The sequence below is a fragment of the Nelumbo lutea genome, chromosome 4, assembly GCF_056320005.1.
Source record: "Nelumbo lutea isolate HS-2025 chromosome 4, American lotus-T2T, whole genome shotgun sequence".
NCBI classification, from domain to species: Eukaryota; Viridiplantae; Streptophyta; class Magnoliopsida; order Proteales; family Nelumbonaceae; genus Nelumbo; species Nelumbo lutea.
The window spans coordinates 8,719,827-8,736,937 of NC_142687.1; the positions used below are offsets into that span (position 1 = coordinate 8,719,827).

General features: G+C 36.0%; 1 protein-coding gene across 3 annotated transcripts; it reads left to right on the plus strand.

Moving 5' to 3' along the window:
- The first annotated feature begins 627 nt into the window (after positions 1-627).
- Positions 628-15,913, plus strand: LOC148853758 (uncharacterized). Of its 3 annotated transcripts, XM_088982604.1 has the most exons (21): positions 628-1,149; positions 1,240-1,316; positions 1,424-1,488; positions 1,820-1,863; positions 2,211-2,253; positions 4,218-4,278; positions 4,363-4,430; positions 6,131-6,182; positions 9,464-9,528; positions 9,634-9,700; positions 9,832-9,892; positions 9,979-10,037; positions 10,136-10,216; positions 10,325-10,436; positions 12,661-12,749; positions 12,836-12,892; positions 14,026-14,149; positions 14,457-14,623; positions 14,733-14,805; positions 15,528-15,657; positions 15,740-15,913. In XM_088982604.1, exons 1-21 carry the CDS (start codon positions 762-764, stop codon positions 15,879-15,881), a joined length of 2,025 nt encoding a protein of 674 aa, XP_088838730.1. In that variant the 5' UTR covers positions 628-761; the 3' UTR covers positions 15,882-15,913. The 3 variants fall into 3 exon arrangements, 2 of the variants coding, with proteins under 2 accessions (XP_088838730.1, XP_088838728.1); XR_016112369.1 differs by having other exon boundaries at positions 4,218-4,430; positions 14,716-14,805; XM_088982602.1 differs by having other exon boundaries at positions 4,218-4,430.
- Positions 15,914-17,111: the final 1,198 nt, after the last annotated feature.

The following is a 17,111-nucleotide window of genomic DNA, read 5'->3' on the forward strand; positions in this document are numbered from 1 at the left end:
CGACCCTGTGTTAAGCAAAATCGACCTGATCAGTTTGTGCCGGTTTTGGCTCTATTTTGTGGTGACTTAGTTGCTGTTCAAGTGTTCATTTCTGTCTCTACATTCCCAAATGAAACCAGCATTTCCTTAATATTTTATGGTCCATCCATGTATCCAGTTGTAGAGGGAGCAGAGTTTGAGAGACAAATTGGTTAAGTAGGTTGTAACTAGGATAAAGACAACTTAATTAAGTAAGAACTAAGTAGGAACTAACTACTAAGTTGGTTCGGTTTGGATCAGTGTGTGAAAATCGAAACCGAATCGAATCATCAGCTTATGATTTTTTATAACCCAAAACCAACCGGTGCTAAAGAAAACCCAACTAACTCAAATTAGGTCGGTTTGATTAGATTGGGCCTTCTTATGAACAACCCTAGATTTGATGGTGTAAGTGAGTGAGGGATTGACATGGAACGCTTTTCGCAGTTTAAGTGGCAATCGTGGTGCACGTATTAGACCTATAGGACTTCTTCAGACTTTCAAGAGTTGAAACTTGAGAGAGTTCACACTTGCGATTAAGGATTCGTTTGGTTCATAGTCGAAATTGAAATTAGAATCAGAATTATCTATTACCTCCATCTATTTGGGTCCGGCTGGAAAGCCTGGAATTGGATTAGGTTAAGAGGGGAGGGACATTCCAGTTTCCAGACCCTATTCCCGCGAACCAAACGGATCCTAAACATGTTAATTTGCTTTTGGCGCCAAGGGCTTGGACATGAATCATGATTGGGGAGGATAGTTTCCTTCCCGGTCTGACTTGCTCATACTCGCAAAGTGGTGATCGTAAGAAGATGAAATCTCTGAAGCTAGACGCTTTCGCCGGTATTCGCTATTCTTCAGATTCATCAACTCGGCGAATCTGGTTGCCAGTTCACAAGACAAGAAGATTACAGGGAAATCCCTTCCTAAGCCTCTCGCCTCTATCAGTTGGATCTGCCAACTATTCTCCCACTGCATTTCCGTATCGCATGCTCTACCGATCTAAACCAAGTTTCGAAATCGTTTGTTTCAATCAATTGAGTTCGACGTCTTCAGATGACGATGACCTCCATCTCCAGAAAGATTACGATAGCATTGCCTCAGATAATCCCTGTTCCATGCCAACCTCCTGTTAGCTCTCTCCCTCCCTCCTCCCCCTCTCTCTCTCTGTGTGCGTGCGTGTGTTTACGTGCTTGTAGATGATATCAGTGCTCAATGTAGGCCATCAAGTAGCAGCTGCTCGATTTCTTCAAAATGCAGCATGGGTTGGCGTTGCAACCATCGTGAGCAAGATTTTGGTAATTCCTATGAAACCCGTATTTTTTTTTTTGGTGATTAACTTGATTCATCCCATTAAATTATACAAATTTATTCTTGTTCTATTTTATTTCGGATTATGGTATAGGGACTTCTCAGGGAGGTTATCCTAGCTGCTGTCTTCGGAGTTGGACCCGTGGCCACCGCATTTAAGTAAAGATTCTTTGCTCAGTTACTCGCATGACTATGTTTTCATTTTTTTAAACAATTCTATTTTCTTTTCAATTGAAGGAAACATATCTTTTGTTTTAGATATGATATGTCAGTTCAGTTTCACGTGTTTATGAAATATAAGTTCATCAACCGAATCGTGTTTATTTGATGTTGTTATCGTTGTTTTCTTTTCTTCTTTTGTTGTTTTTTAGCCTTTTCCTTTTAGTGTTTAGTCTTGTCTTTTGTTTAAATCTTGTATTGGAGCCACTTTTTGTTTTCTGTCCATATCCTTGTTCATGCTAACAACTTATTTCAACTATCTATATTACAGGCATGCTTCGGTGCTTCCCATATTTTCCGTATCACTCATAGGAGGTCAGTGTTCTTAAAATATTAACGATATGCTTGTAAAAGTATTACGATCTTGTAATTGCATGTGAGATCTTCATGCAAAGGCTAAAGAAGACATTTATAATAGGTTCAGGTGATTCTGGTAATGACATAAGCTGTCAGTTATACTAGCAAAATTACACCTGCACTTTCCATAGGTCCTGTAACATAGAAATCTATATTTCGTAGCTCTCAATGTGTTCATCTGCATAACTTATGATTGTAGTGCAAAAAGAACTGCTGTAAAATAAGTTTAAATTACCGTGAGTTCTCATTTTATGTTATTATGTGACAATCCCTCATTGTTTGGATTGATTTGGAAATTTTTGCAGGTGTAAATGGTCCCCTTCATATCGCTATGAGTACCACTTTAAGGTTGTTCTTTCTATCCGTGTTTGAAATGCTAAAACCTTAATGTACTGTTCCTAGGAAAGTATCTCCCTTTTGCCTATCTTTAGAACAAATGCTTGAGAATTGTTGTCCGTAAGTTTTGTTGTTTCTAAAATTTGAATACATAGAGGTTTCTAATGCTAAACTAAATATCTAAATCCAAGTATAAAGATCACATGTCAGATTTAAAGGCTAATATACAAAGCTACTCTTTAAAGAATCACAATTTGTCATCAAGCTTTCACATTTAAATATTACCATTAATTTCTTTATGGATGCTGGGGCTCCATGTAAAACCTCTATGGGATATCTATGTATGAGAATCTTATGTTACAACATGATTCACAACTCTCATCATGAATATTAATGATCTTAATTCAAATCCTACCATTTTATCATTTTTTTGGATATCTATCAATTACTGTTGAATCATATGATTCATTTTGTAAATCTTATGATATCCACTTCATATGATATGGAACATGTTTGTGATAGAGTACAAGAAATCTGAAATCTGTAATAGAGTTAAAGAATGGAAGAAAAGCAAATTAGAACAGCCACGGAACAGAGCATAAACAGAACCAACGTAACATATCTCAATATTGGATAAATTTGACTGGAACTAAAGCCTGCCTTGTTGTTTCCTCTTTTTCTTTTAATTTTCAGAGGGGGTTTGTTTGGGATGAAGTTTATTTTCCCATAGAATGAGGGTTGAAGAACCATTGTGACTTAAGTTGACTTTAAAGTTAAACTTGATTAGGTAACTGCTACCACCAAATGGCAAACTTATGTGGTGATTACTTGTATGATTGATGTGGATTTCAACATGTGTACATGCATACATACACACATGTTTCATATCTGTATGTTCCTTTTTTGTTAAGTTCTTAAAAAATCACAAATAGTTCTTTGCAATTATAATATAATTCGCAATTCCATTTGATTCAACTTTCTCCAAGGTTTGGAATATGATCATGATTTTAAAAAAATTCCATGCGATGTATTTGTTATTTTCCCAATCAAAGCACCAGAGGAAGACTTCACACATTCTTCTTGAATTGCACTTTCATAATGGCAGTCTTGATTTTTGGGTTCAGCCTGATATAGCCTATCCATAAGGTTCTTGATGTGGTATTTCTCCTAATAGCTGACAAGATATTAAATCACACGCATTAAATTATTATCTTGGCAATCTCTTTGTAACACTGATTTATCTCCACGCTCTTTTCTGTTGCCATACATCAGAAGGACTTGATAAGCAAAGCTAGATGGTGTATTTCTATACCATATATCCTCTCAAAAGCAAAAAGTTCCCCTCTCCCCACTTTAAAGGCAATCAAGTTGTAGAGGGATATTGGAACTTTCATAATACTTCTATGAACACTATCCCTGTATGTGGATGGGGTCTCCAAGCTCTTCCATCGGTCCCACTGATGTGGTTTGCAATCATATTTCCAAAACCTCTATAACCATCTACCTGACAAGCCTTTGCTTATTAACCTTAGGATGCAAATCTCAGTTCTTCTATTTGGTCATGTTGTTATATGTTTCAAGATTGTGACAAATAATACAGATACATGGAGACATAAAAACGTGTTGCTTGTTAATTGTGAGTGCTGATACCATGGCCGTGGGCTCAGCACCTGTTCTCATTGGTTTATCAACTGTAATACACTTTCCTACTCATTCTCTGAACATCCCCAACAAAATCCATTACAAAGAGAATGAACTCTTGGGGAATAGATCCACTGGCTAATTCTGTGTGAATATGAAAATCTGAATTCCAAGCTTAATCAATGTGGTTGAAAAATGTGAAGCACATCTTCTATAGTTCTATTTTATGTTTGTTGAGAACTATTTTAGATTTTATTCACATGATCAAGTGCTTAATTAGTATGCCATGCATTTTCTTATTCATGCCTTCTGATGTTGTGAACAATTTGTATTAGTAAGCTTTCTAAGGAAAGTGGGAAGCGGCTTGTACAAACTACATGTTTTGTTATGCTCATGGTATGTTTTGAATCTCTTTTACCAAAATCCACTCACTTTTTTCTTCTCCCTCATTTTACTTCTAGACTTTCTGTTTTTGTGCAGATAGGATTCATTTTGGGTGCTCTCATTTTCATATCTGCAGAGCTTATTGTTTATGCTACTGCTCCTGGGTAAGCATTTCTTGGAAGATTGACTGAGGACTGTACTAATTAACCAAGAACTTGGAAAAATTTTGAATCATTCTTCATGCTTCCTTGATGTTATCTATTTTGCCACAATCAAATTCTCTTGGAGTTGAGCTATTCCTAAAATACATCTTCTTTCAACACCAAGTAATGCCCTTGTTGGCATAATAAATATATGCTGCCTTTGTGGATAAATTATGAAACCAGTTCCTGGCTGTCTTTGTGGATAATTAAGTCTGCTCTGTTCAAGAACTTGCCATCAATACATCTTCTTTTGATTCTCTTTCCTTTTTCTTTTTTTTTACCCTTTTTGGGTGGGAGGCTTTGGCTTGATTTCTGCGTCTTTTGACTTGAATGTATATGTATTCATATGGCCATCATCCAGGTGTCTGCATTTCTATAACAGAATTCATGGTTTCCCCAGTTGGACTTCAGTGATATTCCATCTGTTTCAGATCAATGCCAATGTGATTCCTAAGTAAGAAATTGAGTAGAAGTGTTATTCACCTAGACAACCTTATAAAGGTGGGTAGCTCTCAACTTCCAGCTTCAACTCATAGATTGTTAACTCCAAGTTGACTGCATGACTCTCCCAAGTTGACTCCATTCCAAGTATGGAGGGTCAAATCATGGTGGTAACTCCTTTTGCATATATGAGTTCTCCAAGCCAAGTGATGTGACTTTTTTGATCAATGGCTTAGTCAATTTTTGTTGATTGGTACTGCTGGCCCATGTCACTATTAGATATGCAGTATTTTAAAATGCAAAGATTGGTATACTGAATATTTAAAAACTTAATAATAGATTTATCTCATTTAGCATACTTCTCTAAAAATTTCAACTTATTGAGAAAGGATACATAATTAGGTCCATTATGAAAGCTCCCTAGACGATCCCACCTACTTTTGCCATATGGAGGAATCCTATGGCCAATCTGAACTGTCCATCACATAGGGGATTCTCTAGATTGGCCACTTTTTCACTTCTCTTATTTGCACTATCTGCATGCTGCACCAACTTAGAAGGTCCAGAGCAAGATATCTTGCAAAGCATCATGTTCATCCCCTTGGAGGTCTTCATCCCAATCTTTGGTGGGCTTACTCACCATTTATAATACACATATTGATCTTTTTTTTTTTCCAAAAAATCCTTACTTCCATCTTGAATGCCTTTGGAGTTTGGAGCTAAAGGAGTCTTGTCTCTACCAACATGCACACCAGATTTTCCTTTAGATCTCAATTAAAATATATCATACACAGGAATCATGGGTAGGTGATAACTATTATATCCATATGGCTTAAGAGAGACCAAGTTAATTCTACAGAACGGGTGTTATACCAAAGCCAGATGTTGCTTTGATAATTTAACTCTAGTGAGATGCTCTTCATGCAGGCACACAACCTTTGAATCATAGCAATTGAATAAATTCTTTATTTTCTTTTCTTTTCATAAGCTGATGTGATTAATTCTTACGTTGAATATTGTTCTCTTATTCTTGGCATATATTGTGTTGTATAGCTTTGTTATTCTGTTATTGTTGTTACATCATTATGCCATTATATGGGTAATATGTTTATGAATCTGCATCTTATGATCATATCAGTTGGTGTCCTGGAAGGACCAAATCTAATTGAGGAAAAAAACTTCATCTTTCTGATTGCTTTATTCTTTTTTAAATGAACCAGTTTGTGGGTGGCAGCAGAATGTCAAATAACTAGGGAAATAGCTATCAGACAGGTACAAATTACAGCATTTCAATTTGTACAACACAAGACCATCTTTATCTTTTGGTTTCTGACTTCCATCTTGTTCTTTTTCCATTTTGGTAGTAGTTAGACCTTCATCCTGTTGATCATGATTCTTTATGTTTATGCAACAAAATGGCTTTTTCAGTTTTGGTAGTTAAATTTGGAAGTGTAAATGGTTTACTGACAGATGGTTAGATACTTGAGAAACCAAATGCTTTAGGGAATTGTATCAAGTGAATGAAACATGTAAAAGATAAGTTAGCCGAGGATAACTTAGGAGGGGTGCTAGGCACATAAGCATTGTAATCAATATATCTTTTTATGAAAGCAATAAAGTTCTGTTTGTTACTGATAAAAAAAGGTTTAATGATGGATACTTGTCCAATATATTTACAATTTAACTACTTATTTGTTTATTTCCTGGATTGATAGAAAATATAAGTCTTTGTAGTTTCCAAATATTTGGTGTATCAGAAATATATTATGGGATGAGGTTGTATGTAAAATCTCTAACTAGCTTTGGAGATATCAAAACAGTTAAAACCCCAAAACCATCATTTGGTCATAAACAGTTGATTTTGTTTAGGAACATTTAAAATGTTACATTGGATTGTTCCATTGAATGCTTTGTTTTATATGTTGTTTTGAAGAAGACAAGGTAAACATTTATTTACTATGAAATAAACTGAAGCTACAAAGATGGGAAGAGGATCCCAATCATACAGTGAGGGACTATATTCAACCCCATAGAATCCAAGACAAACAAGGACAAATACTTCATACAACAACCATCATTCCCCAAATATATTCTGCCTACCCAAAAATTCCCAAATAAATGAATTCCAGACACACTTGCTGACAGTGAACAAGAGCCTAACCTACCCACCACCTTACCAGTTTGTCCTCCTTAAGGGCTTTGTCTACAAAAACTCTCTTGTTCCTCTCAATCTGGATAGACAAGGAAATTGCTGCTGGTATTGAGTGCCAGACCACTTTTCCTTTATCGGTCAGGCTATCCACCTGCCAAGCTTCCAACAAACTTTTTTGCCCTTTTGTTGTAGACCTCTGGGAAAAGGTTTTTGATCTTTTTGGTCATAGGTGGATTGTGCCTCTGCAGATTGGAAATCTCTTTGACTCCACAACCTTCAGTTGGCCAAAGAAGAGAGGTAAGGTCATGTGGAGATGCATTAGGGCTGCTGTGATATGGACGGTGTGGGAGGAGAGAAATGGTAGTCTTCAGTGACAGAGAAAGGAGTGTGGAGGCAGTTTGGGAGTGTATTTTTATAGAGCTATACATTGGGTTAAAGCCTCAAACTTGTTCTCAGATTTCTGTTGATGACTTGTGGAGAAACTGGGGAGCTGTAGCTAGAAGTTCTACTGCAAGGAACAGACCAGTGGTAGCTTGGGAACCTCCTGATGAAGGCTTTATTAAGTTGAACTTTGATGGCAGCAGTCTAGGGAACCCAGGTCCAGCTGGTGTAGGAGGGGTCTTTAGGAATAGTGAAGGACTAATTGTTGCTGTATTCTCAGGCCCGGTTGGAATAGGGGACTCTGTTTTTGCAGAATTCCAAGCAGTCTTGCAAGGAATACATATTGCGAGACAACTAAATTTTGATAGACCGCTCATTGAAGATGACTCTAAATTGGTAATAGGGTGGCTGAAGGAACCAGAAACAGTGAGTTGGAAGTACAACGGACCTATGAAAAAGTTCAAATGGCTAGTTAGAGACATGACAGTTCTTGTGAAATGGGAAAGGCGGTCTGCAAATGGAATGACTGATTATTTTGTGAAGATGGGGGTGTTTAAGTCTGAACTATTCTTGGCTCAGTTGTAATTTGGGTCAATGTAGAATGGGGTCACACCTCGCGTCCCTATTGGGATAGTTTGTCTTCTAAATCTTGATGTAATCCTTCTTTTTTAATAAAATGCTATCATTTATCAAAAAAAAAAAGATTCCAACAAAATTTTGATTGTACTGGTCTGCAAGTTCAACATTTACCTGACAAAAAGCAAACCTGGGGTATTGAAAACTTTTAAAGGATAAATGTTTTAATTGGGCAATATTGCTTTGAGTTTGTTGATTAGGGATTCATTTGGGCACGCCCTATTTTAGATAAAGGGGCCATGCCCCTAATTATTAGACAAAAAGTACATGTTTTAAAAGACAAAATCACTGCTACGCATTAACAATATAAACCAAGAGAACGGGAATTTGGTTGGTTTATCCTTAATGGGAAGTTTCGAAAACAGTCCCCTATATGTTTATTTTTCTGTCATATTTTATAGTTTCCTTTTATTTTCTGTTTTGTATTTTTTTTTTATTTTATGATGTCACTTGACTTCATGGATTGAACTGATGTAGAGTGGTTGCCAGTTGCCACAGAGTTCCTAGAGCAGTTGGACCAGAAGAAACTGGGCCAAAAGGCAGAGAAAATGACATAAAATTTTATAGGTCCTAACTTTTAATCTAGATAAATGATGCAAATGATATATGAAAATGCATACAAAGGTAGATTTTGCTTCTATGGCCCTAAAAATGGCCAATTTAGGAATCTTACTATTTTATTAAGTCTTGGAGTCTTGGATTTTTTCTGTTTTTGAGTCTGATTGAGTCCATAAGTTGGCAATCATGTCATATTAGGATTTTGGGTAAATTTTACTATTTTTAGTTACCTTACTATTTTGGATAATTTGAATCTAAGTTGAAGTTGGAGAGTCCGAAGTCTATTAATAGGCTTGTAATGGTTGAAGTGCAACATCTTAATAAGAATTACAATGTTTTCCCAGAAATTTCTTTGTTTTTTATGTGGTTGATTCAAGAGGCTTATTGTGTTTTAAAGGTGGTGTTCTTGTCATACGTTTTCATGCTTACCTCTGTCAGATTTGCATGTATGAAACACCATACTGTGATTTGTGAAAAATCAACCTCTAGTACCTACTGTTCAACATCTGATTTGGTTTTGAAACTGCTGCTTGCAATTTAAAAATGCAAATTTTAGATATAATTTTTTATTATTTTAGATAAAAATCACCATCTTAATAATAAACTAAACAAGAACTAACCAAAAGGAGTTCCTTTTCAACATTGTTAATGTTTATAATATTCTTTGATTACATGCACGTTTCACTTGTGCTGTGTTACAATTCATATGTAGCTTATCTAAACATATTATGAGTTTCATGCAACAGCTTATGCAAAAAGAAAAACTGGTCTTATTGCCCCCTTTGAACACTGACACATCTTATGCTCATCATGTCTTCTCTTTCAGCTGAAACTAATGATCCCTTGCATAGTTTTTGCTGGTCCCATTGGACTTGGCTATGGATGTCTAAGGCAAGTAATATAATACATCATTATACTTTTTTATCTTCATTGATCATATTTCTCATGCTACTTATGTATGAAAGTTTCATAATCAACTTCAGATGTTGTGTTTAGTGCAGAAGGTGATAATTTTATTCCCTGTATGAGCCCTGCTCTGTCAAGCATTTCCATAATTCTTTCGGTAAGTCAGCTTCATATTGAGTATTGCATTAAGAATTTTGAACATGATGTTGTCACTGTTTATTATCTTATTTCTCCATGTTTTTTGGGGAATATGATGATTTAAATAGAAATCTGGATGTTTTTCTGCAGTGTATCATGTATGTTTGCATGAAAAGATCAAATGCTTACTGTCTGGATGATGTTGTATTTGGTAAGGCATTGAACTTCCATTATGCAGGTTTCTTTACTGGCATTAGATGTATGGCTACCATACCAGTAAAGAATGCTTTATTTCAGGAGGAGTGGTGGTTGCTTGTGGAGCTTCAGTAGGTGCTTTTCTTCAGTGGCTTATCCAGGTTCTGAAATTCCGTGATACTCGATATCTATGCATTCTTCTACAATATTAGTTAATGCAACATCTTCCTTCTTGACCCTTTATCACTCCATATAACAGGTCATTATGTATGAGAAAATGGGATATGATTTTGTTGCAATTTCATTCTCAAATGTTTTGAAGGATGAGGTTCTTCATGAGGTTGGTTTTGTGAACTGTAGTTGTATCTTTATTAAGGATTTTACCTTTTTCCATCAGTAATTAATTAAAATGTGTCCTGGCAGTGCTTATTGTCTTTTCTGTATGTAGTTTTTCATGTTGATGCTTCCAGCAATATTAAGTTCAAGCCTGGCACAAATAGCATCTTTTACAGATCTTTATTTTGCATCGTTCATTCCAGGTGCTGCTGCAGGTCTCTCTTGTAAGTAATCACCACATCATCCATTAATCACACTGTCATAGTAAAATCAAGTTTCCTATTTTAGTACATTATTTGTTTTGGATGATTTCATCCTAATTCTTAGGCCTTTTATATAAATTGACCAGATTCCAATTTAAAACGAGAAATGGAAATTTTGAATGCCATTTTTGTTTAGGTGAAATTGATGCAGAAGTTGGAGAACCTATAGCTTCTAACTTAAATCTTAAGAAGTTGGAGAACCTATACCTTTCCACAAATCCTTGGAAAGGTATCATCTCCACCCATACTTCTTTCTTTTCTTTTATAAGATATAAAGTGGGAAATGGCTCTAAAATAAAATTCTGGAAAGACCATTGGTGGGGGGAAACTACCCTCTTTCCCTAGACTTTTTAACCTTACCCTTGACCAAGAAGTCACTATTTCTTCATGCCTTCCAGACCAAACTGTTAAGAACACCCTAAACCTTCTACTTTGAAGACCCCTAAGGGGTTTGGAGATTTCTGAATTAATAGACTTAAATTCAGACCCTTAAAGAAGCCTACATCTTCTCCCCCTCCTATTCTGACACCTGAATCTGGACCCTGCACCCTACTGGCGAATTCTCTTCTAAGTCTATGTTCAAGGTTTTGATTGCTGATGAACAACATTCCTCCTTTCCTTTTAAGATCTGGTGTAGCCACATCCCTTCAAGAGTTTGTTTCTTTGTCTGGGAAGCTTGTCTCCAGAAATTAAATACTAGTGATATCTTGCAGAAAAAGTTTTTGGGAAGACTGTCCATCTCTCCTCATGTTTGCATTTTATGCACCAGTGAAGGTGAATAAGCAGATCACATTTTTCTTCACTGCAAGTTCACCCAAAAGATTTGGTTCCATTTCTTGAAAAGGGCAGGTTACAGCTGGGTTATGCCAGAGCACATTATGGACTTTCTGCATCAATGGCAAGGAACGGGTTTAAGTAAAAGGGGTGAAGTTTATTGGCAATCAGTGCTACATGCAGTGTTGTGGGGAGTTTGGGATGAAAGAAACAAACACCTCTTTGACAACAAATCTAGGCCCCTGAAGGAGTTAATTTCAGACATTACTTACCTTTGCAACCACTGGACGGTGAACTCAGATCTGTTCAAAGGACTCTCAGTCAATGATCTCAATAGAGATGCTTACCCCTTTCTGTTTCTCCCTCACCTCCATCAAACATCCTTGAGACATCTCGACCCCATCAGTGAAGGAGTGATGATCCTAAACTTCGATGGAAGTGCCTTAGGTAACCCTGGCTTAGCTGGTATTAGAGGCACAGTAAGGGGTGAAAGGGACAACATTTGTTGGACTTTTAGCGGTCCAATTGGTTTGGCTGATTCCACAATGGCTGAAGTGATGGCTGCTCTCAAAGGAATCAGAATAATAAAAAATTTGGGAATCCAGAATTTAATCATTGCAGGTAGTTCAGAAAATACTATAAATTGGTTAAGAGACAAAGAGGGGGGGGGGGACCTTGGAGATTGAGTCACTATTTGGCAGAGGCTAGGGACTCTTTGGACTGTTTAAATGTAAAATTAGTTTGGATTCCTAGGGAACACAATCATACAGCAGATGGCTTGGACAAATGTGGTGTGTATTTGGAGCATTTGTATAGCGACAAGCTTCCTCCTTTGTAATTTGTAGGGGTTCTTCCCCTGCTTTGTACATCTCATGTACCTCTTCTTCCTTTAATGAATCCTGGTTAAATTTTCTAAAAAAGCATTAACTCTGTTACTTTTACTTTCTTGGGAACTAAACTTAACTAGTCCAACCTTGCTTGGAAAACACTTATTACTGAAATTATAAAGAAAATTCTAGGGATCTAGAAATTATTATTTTCTTCCTAGGGTTACAGAGAACTCAATACATAGATACACCATACATCTTTGGGACTGCAGAACCCATAATGCCACAACACATTTGCATCGGATCATTTTCTAACACTAAAATGATATTTTAGGAGATGGACTATTACTAGAATATACATGCATTTTTTCTTTTAAATTCCTGTTTATTCTAGTTCTGAAGGAATAAGTGAATAACTTTTCACCTCAGTGGCTGTCAAAATCAGTGACTCTAAGAACCTACACAAATCTGTCCTTTATTCCTTTTTCTTTTAAAAAAGCTACTTTCTGAAGTCTTTCTTGATGGCTTAATCTTGTATTGGCTTTTGCAATTTCCCTACACTGCTGACTTTTCTAAATTATCAGATGCACATCTCCTGGCAATGGCTCCATTAGGCATACTATCTAGCATAGTCATACTACCTCTTTTACCTACTTTCTCAAGGCTGGCAAAGGTAATATTTAAGTCCTCAATAGTAAACGCTTAACTTTTATCTCTAATTTCCCAAATGACCATTTCAAAAACTTGCATATGTTGCAGTGTTTGTCATGGTCATACTTAATGGATGATCTAAAACGAGCAGTTCTGATTTGCATGGTAAGTGGAGGATGATTCATGTTTTCTTTTTTAAAGGTATACTTGTCAAGAGGCTTCAGATTATCCATTATAACATTCAGTAGCAACCACGATATCCATTTTGATGCAAAAGAATGACGTGGTATATACATGATGATAAGGACAAAATTGTTAATGCAAGACATGAAAATTAATGCCGTAAGGAATTAAGGTCTAACAAAAATATGATAATCTTTTTTTTTTTTGTGAACAAAAATATGATAATCTCAATGTCAGATAAAAACATAAATGCAATGTGTGGTCTTTACCCCTAATCATCATCTGGAATAACTTCACCTTAGTATGCAAATACAGATTTTCTGGAATACTTAATCACCATGAAAAAGCTGTAATTATGACGTATCTGTAATTCTTATCCATTTGGAAGTTCAGAGTTCGTGATCTTATTGAGATTTAAACCAAAGAGTTGGTAACTAATGAACTCATCACACATATCATCTACTTTAGAAACTCAATGCAATTTGCTACAGCTGCTGAGATTTACATTAAATAATCCCTATGAACTCATTACACATCATATACTTCAGTGGCACAAGGAGGTTGGGTACAGCAACAGTTTTAGTTTGAAAAGCTAAACTATTGAAAACACTGACTGTTCACCCAAGGGATTTCCAGAGTGCAAGGCTTCCTGTCCATATCTAGATTTGCATAAAGAAAATGGTCTAATAGATGGAAAGAGAACTTGTATTGCCATGGAAAAAAAAGCCTAAGATTATAGAACAATGCCATCAGAGGCATGGAACATAATACCAAGTTTTTCATGAAATAAGAACGAATAGTTGGTCAACCTAGAGATGGAGTTGGACTTATGTAAGGGAACACAGAGGAGGTTAGGTGAGAATTATGGGAACACTTTTAATAGGAATGACAAATGAAAAATTTGAAAGCATTTTTTTTTTTTAATTGAAGGATACCAAATCGGAAGGTTGACAACACAACAACACTTTGGACAAGATTTATTTCCATAGATAAATGAAGGATCCAATTAAAGTTTGATTTTCATAAATCATAACATGCAACTGAACTCCTTAATAAAGGCCTGGTCTAATAGAAATTGGCTTTGTGAAATATGTGCTTCTGGTTGTCTATAACAGATAATTGTCCTACCTATTGCATCGATTATGATTGCGTTGGCAGAGCCAGTTACCAGTGTTTTATTTCAAAGATTCAAATCTGATTCCAGTGCAAGTGCTATGGTTGCACCATTGCTTCTTTGTTGTAAGTATCATGGTTTTGTTCCTTTTTTCATTGGTGTTTGTTGAGATTCTTCAGTGTACAACCTCATCCATTTCTCCAAGTAAAAAAGTTCATTCATTGTAACACTGTATGGCCTATGGAGTTATAATATTGAATCTCACTCTTCCATTTGTTCAATTTTATGGAAATTGGTTGCCTATAAAATGTTATCCATTAATGCAGTTATATTTGAAGTTGCTTTTTTGGGTTATATGAGATCAATTAGATGATTAACTAATACCTCTCATGAACCACCTGGACTTCATTATTGTTTCTACTCATGAAACAGATTCTATTGGCTTGCCATTTTGTATCATCCGGGAGTTGCTAGTTGCAGTCTTTTATGCCCTAGGAGATGGAGAACAGCCATTTCTGATCAGTGTGTCAGCAATTATTCTGAACGGTTTCCTGGATTGGCTCTTTGTTTCAAGGTTTCACCTTGGAGCACAAGGATTGGTATGTTGCAGTTTTACTTTTAACTACATTCTGTAGATAAAGAAAATAATGAGGTGTTAAACACTTCAGCATCTTGTATTGTTCTGATGAAGCTGACTACATTGTCAAGGCACTTTCAACATCATTTGTAACTACTTTGTCAACACTGGTACTTTTGCAATGCCTCTTGAAGAAACTTCCAGGTAAATATAACCTTGTAAATCTACTATCTGTGTATTATTTGCCACCAATGAGTATATTAGGAGATAAGGCATGCATAGGAACTTCCCACCTGGGATGTCAAAATCAACCTTTTCAATATCCTTCTTCATCTGTCTGCCTGAAGTTCTATTATTCGTTGGAACAACACGATATATATCTTGAATGGGACCAGTCATGGTGGAATTATAAATGGAGTAGGTTGCATTTTCCATAAGAACTGGGCAAGCCCTTAGATATGGTCAGTTGAACAGAAATAAATCTTAACATTGTTTATCACTTGCTTTGCCAACTGGCAGTCTTTTAAAGACATGTTTATGTACTAGTAAAACTCGTACTCAGTGTAAAATTTGTACCCTAAAGAGGGGCAAGTTGGGTTTGGTGATGAGATAATGGGAGTGCAATTTTTACAAGTTCCAAAGGTTTGGATCCCTTTCAGAGTTCAGAGAGGTCGGCAAAATTGGTAAAACAGTGAACTAGTCCTATGCATGCATCCACCCTTTTCCTTTTATAAGGGTTTACATTGGTGCATAAATGGTGAATTGTTCAGTGATTGCAGTGTCTTGGAGGTATGCTCTTACAGTACTAGCGTCATGGTTGTATTACCATTCCATTTCAAAATGTTTGTATCATGTATTTTTATTTTCCTCTTTTCCTTTGCTATCGATTTTCCATCAAGATGAACTGCTGCAAGGTTTTTATGCAGGACTAAATGATTCTAAAGAGCTGGTTAGTCCTCTTCTTCTTCTACTTCCTTGCTGCATCGTCGCAGGCTTTCTTTCATCTGTTGCACATAAGGTGCTCTGGAACTTCATGTCTTCCATCTCGATCCTAAGGCAAGTCCTTTTCTTTGTAAGATTTGTTAATACCTTATCCAGTATAATTCTTAATTTATGTTGTCATCATATTTAATTGCAGGTTCTGCAGGGTCTCTGCAATTTTGTGTATTTCCCTGTCTGCTTTGGTGGGGATGTTTGGTTTTTTCATTCCACTCGTGATCCTTAATTGTGTAGGATCTAAGTTGGTGAAGGATCTTTCTAGGACATTGTTAAATAGATAAAATAAAAATAATTCTCCTGATTCATCTCTTAACCCTTTCATTGAAAATATCTTTTCCCGTTCTCAAAGGAACCATGTGTCGGAAGAAACCTTCAAATTATCCCTCTAGGAAGCTGAAAAGTTCCTTATTCCCATCCTCCCACCTTGCTTCATAATTTAGTTTAGTTTATCATCCCTCTTCAGAATGAGATCGGCTTCAGTCAGTGCAAAGCCCGTTTGAACATCGTTCGAACAGCCTTACACTGGGAATGCCTGTAGCTATGTACTTTATTTCATGGGGAGATATTCCCAATGCAATGTGGTGCAATAAAGGCTGTTTGAACGGGCCTTGCACTGACTGAAGCCGAGTTCCTCCAGAACAAATGTTTGTGGTTGGTGTTAACAAACGTCATAGCAAAGGGAGGTGAATCCAAACAAGTAACGAGTGCTTTAGCGCATAGGGGAGGATATGAAAGATGGAAAATTGAGTTTCGACTAGAAATAGGATCCACATGGGAGCTTTGAAGGGGATTGATACCATGTGGAGTGGATTGATACCATGCATTTCTTAGGTGGAAAATGGATCCGTCGTATGGGTGCCGTTATGCATCTAGTGAGGAAAACGCTTAATAAACTCAATTTAAGTCATTCGACCCTTTTTAATTCTATGTTTAGGGTGAGCTCTAAACTGTAGGATTAATTTGAATCTGTCGTATTTAGCCTCTTATGCTGTAAAAAAAAAAGAAAAAAAGAAAAACAAAAAGAAAGAACTGGATAAAACTTCAACCAAATTTGAATGTCGTATATGGTGGATTTGGATTACAATTGGATGATAAATAGTATAAATAAGTTAGACTAAAAATGATCAAAATATTTTATGTTATTAATAAAATGAACTAAAAATGATTTTAATATTATATTTACAAATAAAATGAATTGAAAAATGCTTATATACAATTTAGTGAAAATTTAACATAGACACCAACTTCAATACAATATGATAAGCATATATGAGCACATTTGCAGCCCTAGTTTATGCTTTCCATTTCTGTCTAACATATTCCTGTATTTTTTATTCCATCTTTGGGATATCATATCAGTTATGTTTCTTTTTTTTTACTATTGTTAACATGGACAAGCAATGTTGACTGAATAACCATCTCAGTGGTAACTTGTTTACAGTGAAGATTTTTCTTTTGTTCTTGTCTCAAGAAAAGTGAATTAAGATTTACCCACTAATTTTGTTATACCA